Source organism: Protomyctophum bolini (assembly GCF_963924005.1).
Source record: "Protomyctophum bolini genome assembly, chromosome: 17".
In the NCBI taxonomy this organism is placed as follows: domain Eukaryota; kingdom Metazoa; phylum Chordata; class Actinopteri; order Myctophiformes; family Myctophidae; genus Protomyctophum; species Protomyctophum bolini.
Window position 1 is genome coordinate 38,351,447 of NC_137878.1, and position 6,638 is coordinate 38,358,084.

The 6,638-nt window shown below is 45.0% G+C and overlaps 1 protein-coding gene across 2 annotated transcripts in view; it reads right to left on the minus strand.

Annotated features, from left to right (window-relative positions):
- Positions 1-5,555, minus strand: part of ints3 (integrator complex subunit 3) — a 28,284-nt gene extending 22,729 nt beyond the window's left edge. For both annotated transcript variants that reach the window (XM_080787758.1, XM_080787757.1), the window contains exon 1: positions 5,134-5,555. In XM_080787758.1, coding sequence (XP_080643884.1) covers positions 5,134-5,220 — 87 coding nt within the window. In that variant the 5' untranslated portion in view covers positions 5,221-5,555. The remainder of the gene's footprint in view (positions 1-5,133) is intronic.
- Positions 5,556-6,638: the final 1,083 nt, after the last annotated feature.

The window sequence follows — 6,638 nt, forward strand, 5'->3', positions numbered from 1 at the left end:
ATCCGGTCACTCTACCCCTGAACCACTGACTCTATCCCTGAGCCACTGCCGCCCCTTGCCAACAGAATGCACAGGGCCTTTTTCTCCGGAAGTAGCCTTGCATGGGATGAGGAGTGTGTAAATCAGAGATGGGAGAAGAAGTCAAGAAGACCTTAAGAGGCGGCTGTTCATAGCTACTGTGTGGAGTCAGTACTGCTGTATGGACCCTCACAGCACAACAGGAAAAAGCCCTGCATGGAGTCTACACAAGAATGCTACGAATGGCACTATAGGTCACGGACCGTATTAGAAATGTGGACCTCTATGGGGACCTACCACGGGTCACAGACAAAGTCAGAGAGAGAAGGATGAAGCTGGCAGGGCACTGTCAGGGACCCAGAACTTGAGGCAAGTAAATTGACTGTATATGGGTGCCAAGTGCCAACCCAGGGCAAAGCCAGGAGGGGAAATAAGCGTACCACCTACAGTATGTAGACGTACTGCGGCGCGACAGCTTAGCTAGGATAGGAAATTGTGGAGGGCAGCGATCCAGGAATACAGAGTTGGTGTTGGCTAGAAATCACTCTCGCAGTAACTACTACTACTACTACTACTAGTTAGCAGCCATTACTAATCTGCCGCCGTTACTTTCATCAGAAGCGTTTTATATTGAAACCGCCAGGAAGCACAGATTCTTTTTTATTGAGCTCCTAACATCGACGTTCTGTTCAATCACCTCACTATGAGCCTCAATTCAGAGAAAACAAAACGCTGCTAAAGAGGGTGCTTATAATGGAAGTGGACGGAGGGGAAACATTGAATTGACCGACCACAGCGGAAGCGAGCGTTGCCTAGTAGCGTCGGGGTAGCTACAAGCTACTATACGGTAAATATCGCGATATCTTTCTGAATCAATAAATAACTGAAAGAGACGTCAAAGACAGGTAGATCTAGTTGATCAAAACACGTCAGAGACATCAATGGCAGTAAATGAGTTTTAATTATTTTAATTTGATTGTCTTTAAAAAAATAGTCGGTCTACAAGCTGTACAGAGGTGTAAATAAATACCAGATCTACAAGCTCAAAACACATTGCAGTGCAACGTGTGTTGAGCTTGTAGATCGGCGGTTTTTTGCTACTTTTGTGTGACACAGAATGACAAAGTAGGGCATTAATTTACGATGCCCTCTGGAGTGAGTGTGGAAATATATTAAGAGTGGCTCTCTCTCTCTCCATCACCACAGTTGCCCACGCCCACCCCTGAACTGAAAATGCAAATCCTACGGGCCTAGTGGCCTACCCATCTGACCGCTTAACACGGCAGCCGTGTGGGCACTTTGCTTTCTGTGCATGCAGGATTTTGTAGATCCTGACCTGTAAGCATCATGTGCCAAATGTGTGTGTCGAACCGTTTCGGTTTACAAAGACACACTTGTGTCCAATCAAAGCACTGACAGAATACAGCATAATTTACACATACTTTCCTTCACATACTGTACACCTACACAAACCTCATATAGATAACCATTAACCACACACAGGCCGGTATAGCCCGAGTCTGGCAGTGTGCCGCGGGTTCGACTCCCGATCCCGACGGCCTTTACTACATGTCACTCCCACATCTCTCTCTCCCCCATTTCCTGTCAGCCTATACTGTCCGTCTCTCTATAAAAAATATAAAATAAAAGGCAAAAGCCGCAAAAAAAAAAGATACACACACACACACACACACACACACACAGAAGCATGTTCTTGCGTGTGTGAGCACACACACTTGCAGTTTAATGTAGACCATGTATAATTTGTGCAATGTGTGACATTGCAGTACAACAAAGGATGAAACACGCAAAACTCTGAGAGCCTAAACCTGACCTCGAAAAATGTCTAATCCTAAACCAACCTGGATGGTTTCCTTTTTTTTTTTTAAGTAAAACAACCATTTTTACCCACAATTGCATGCACGTACGCACGCACACATGCATAAACACACATCCAAGCTTACTAAAGGAGGCCTCACACCAAAAGCAACAAAGTGAGGGTGCGAGAGGGTCCGGGTCGGCCATTCATTTGCAATGGGTACAACCGGGGCGACACCTGGCAAAAACGTAGCAGCAATTTGGTGACCGGGTGCGACAAAGGAAAGCTAAAAACATTACATGGTTAATGTATTATTATGCAATTGGGCAGGAACTGGAACGATCGACGAACAGATGGCGCACGTGTTTATGACGTGTTTATTGTATTCATAAAAGGTGAACAGCTTCCTCATTGTGTTCATAAAATGTTCCAACTAAATGTGAAATGTATCAATATTGAGCAAATGCATGGCTCATTTATCACCTAACCCATTCTGGGCGGGAAGCCCTTTTGGTGTTTCAACTAAGCATTATTATGTTTTTGTTTTTTTATCCCACGATTTTGTAACCCATTTTTCACCCCTGTGTCAATCATCTAATGTGATCCTGGGCTCTACACACACTCCGCCAACCTGGGGAGAGCAACGGACTTAACTCATGCTTCCTTCATGCTTGAGTGTCCAAGTTGCTTTATGTTATAATTTAGCTTTTGAAAAATAGCAGATCTACAAGTTCACATAGCGCACCACTGAGTGGCGCGCTACGAGCTTGTAGTTCTGCTATTTTTGAAAACTCGTGAAAATGCGGCACAAATCTTTTTGAATATAATATTTTATTTCAACGTCAGGCCTAAATGGGCTAAAGTGTTGTCATAAGCTAGTTCTAGTTGACGTTGTACTACATGTAACGCCTGGGAATCGAACCCCGGGTCTCCCCAAAGGGATATCCCAACGACTCGGGGAGAGATGTTAGACCTTTGAGGCCATCGGGCTGATTGTGAGCCACTCATGACAACATTGCATTAATTCTTTTGACTATTCTTTTTTTTTTTTACGGGACAGCGCATATTAATGAACAGTAGTAGTACATTAAAAATGTAGCGTACGTAAATACACCGGATTTAGCAGAGATGCTATTTTCCATCCGTAGTCCCTTTGGGACATTGAACACTAAACAAAACTGACATTACAAGACATGAGAGGACATCATACAAAAACATAATGCATTTCGAAACACAGTAAAAGGAGAAAATAAGAAAAGATTGCTAGGGTAGGCCAACTCTAATGTGGACTGACAGTCATACGTGATCACAAGATCACAAGTGTTTTTTTTAGCCACTGTTTCAATTGTCCTTAAAAAGCTGTGAAAGTGGCGATCTCCCTCAGTGTGAGAGGGAGCTCATTCCAGTATTGACCACCTTTTATGGACAGTACATTTGACTGAAGGTAGACTTTCTGCCATGGACCTCACAGTCACCCCTGGGTGCAGACCTGTTGTCATACCCACTGTACATGGACTGTACATAGGCCCAGCTATATGTGCAATATAGTATATGTATAGTTGACATAGATACTCCACTGTTACGTTCTTAGTTTATACATGATTCATGATAACTACTTTTTATATGTGTGATGTATGACATGCTTTTGTTTTTGCTTAAATGTAAGTCGCTCTGGATCAAGAGCGTCTGCTAAATGCCTAAATTATACTACTTGTAGACTATTATTTTGACAGGGGGAATAACTAACATGACCTACTACCACCACGCTGAACACTTTGATGTGAACTGAATCGATACTGTGCAACCGTGTGCTCTATTTTCTCATCCATCAGAATAATAGTTGTGGTTGTTGAAATATACTAAATTAAATCGCTGCTTAAGACTTTCAACCACAATGTCACTCTGTTCATAATGAATATAAACTATATGCTAACCCTGCTTCTCAAACAATTTCCATGGCAATGACCCCCACATCGGTATGTATTTGACCCGTGGACCCCCCATCTTGAAATATTTAGTGCCAGGGAGGGACCCCCAAACTGCCCAAAGAGAATATCTTTGAAAATGCAGTTTAAAAAAATCACACCTGTGTGATGTTTGGGGCGCTCTACATCATTATACATCATCTAATTCTGGCCAATCACAATTTGTGTCCTCACTTTTGTCTTCAATGTTTGTGTTTACATAAACCCTGGAAAGCTGGCCTGCCATAGGGTACCGCCACTCAAAAAAGACTCTTTCTGGATTTCTTGAGCTTGTAGATCAGCTATTCTATGGCAGTGATGTAAATAGGTTTTCAATGTATTGGGTCCCGGGACCCAGGGGTGGTCTTTTAGATGGGTCCCAGGGACATTGTATAGACGACGTTAGAGTACAGTACTGAGTACAGTATTGCATCCCAGGACCCTCGCAGGTTGACATGATTGCGTCCTCAATTTAGTGAGTCTAAGGATGCAGGATGCAGGCTATTTGCATCACTGCTATGGAGTAGCCAAAATTATATAAAACAGGGTTAAAGTGGTTAGACTGATTTTGACGCTATATTTACTCGTTTTCCTGCTAGGGACCCCCCTAGAAGCACCTCCTCAAAGAGGTCCCCGGACCCCACCTTTTGAGAGCCACTGCATGTAAAAAAAGAAAAAAAGCCAGACTCCAGATAAGCAAAAAAAAAAACTTTGACAGTTGACATGTGAAGGCTGCATGCGCGCGGACTGCGCATGTGCCTCACGCACAGTGCCGACCGACCCATGTTTACGTTAGCATTGCTAGCATGCTAACGGCTAGCCTGTCACTTTCACCAACAACAACAACACCACCACCAACCGCCAGACTCTCACACACACAGTACCCCACACTCCCAAATAAAAAACAATCTCCTAAAACAAGCACACAAACCCCGCGGTGGCCGATACGGGCGTCCCGTCGGCATTGTTTTGGCCGCTCGTATCATAGCCGACCCGTGCTTATATCACATCACACAGCTAGCAATGCTAACGTGGCTGTGCTACTGGGGGAGATAGGGGGGGATAATAAGAGAGGTTTCTCTTTTGTTTTGATTAGTGTATTATCAAAAAGCGCCCTCGTTGCGGCGGGGTGGCTGCTGCCTCTGCTCGGCTGGGTCGTTTCTTTCTTCGGCCCCGTAAGAGCAGCAACCCCTCCGCAACACACCAGGGTCTTCACCTTAGCCTTAAAGATTTAGACTCTCGTAGATGTATTTGTATCGTGTCAGAATCGATAAAAAAAAAATACATGTACGAGAGTGTGAATCTTTAGGGGGTCTCACCACGGGCACGTACCTCCTCCATCTCGTCCTTGGCGTCCAGCGGGGTGCTCAGCAGCAGCCGGCCCGACGGACGGGCCTTGGCGGCCGGGGAAGGCTCCATGTCGTCCCGGCCTCACAGAGCCCGGCTCCTCGGTCGGGGTCTCTGCACCGCGGCGGGCGGTGAGGGCGGGCGAAGCGGGCGGGCTCCGGGGTGCTGCTGCCTGGACGCGGCTCGATGTGTTTCTGAACCTTTTTTTAAAAATTATTATTAGGGTTTCTTTGTTATTGTGCTTCTTTGTTGGTCCGCGTGCGTGGCGGCTGGCTCGTGTGCGTGTTATAAATGTACTATTTTTTTTAATTAATTGGTTTTTTTATGCAGTTATTTGAATTTAAATGTTATTTTTTTTGTGTGTGTTTTTAAAACTTGTTGCGGCGCTGCGCTCCTCCCCGTGGCTCTGTGCGGTGCTGACTGAAACACTTCCGGAAGAAAGACGGAAGCGTTGCTCCTACAGCCCCATAGCCCAGGAGGACGGTCCCATAGCTCCCAGGGACGGCGCTGCGATGTGATTGGCTGGAATGGTCGTCAGGGGCGTTTCTGCACTAGGACATTGTTGTACCACCTACTTGATTGATTGATTTTTTTATTTCAGTTTCTTCACTCCCCCAGTCAATACAAAAAACCGCTACTGAGATACGTAACCAGAAAAAGCACTTGACTCAATTCATTGAACATTTAAAGACGTACAAATATACACTTCTATGAAAAGAAATGGTCATATATATATACAGTTAAAGAAAGGTAAAAACATGTACAGTGTAACAGTATGATAAAGAAAAAGGGGAGGGGGGGGGCAGTTTCAAATTGCAGCCTCCCGTAGTGTTCTTTGAGAGCGGTTTTGAAGGATCGAGTCTATAGGGATTCACTTTTTTAATGGCTGTTGCGTTGGTACTCCCTCGGGTGTTGTGATTGTGGACTCCGTTGACATTAAGGAAGTATTTTGACATGGTACATGCCATGGGTATGGGGTATCATAGTGGTGTAGCGAATCTTGTAGACCAGGCCCACTGTAAATTTGCTGTACTCTGTCGTCAACGCCAGAGTAATCTAGTAAGAGAGTGGCAACACGCTTTGATCTCGCCGCAAAGCGGGGTGCTATGGGCTATAGTTCCAAACACTGGAACTATCCCATTGAGATAGAATGAGCACTTCCGCGTTCAATTGTTACAATGGGAGTGTAACAGTGTTGCCACTCTCTTACTAGATTACTCTGGTCAACCCGGCAGACTGAAATGGGGAAAGAGAGAGATGGGGAGTGACAAGCAGCAAAGGCCGTCTGGATCGGGACTCGAACCCATGGCGCGTTTGTCTAGCTCGATTCAGTGGTGTGAAATGTCAATGGGTATGTCAAGCTATGGCACACACACACACACACACACACACACACACGCACGCGTGCGTGCACACACACACGACATCACAACGAAATTATGAACACAACAACATAATTAAACTGATTGATTCAACTTTATTTACCACAC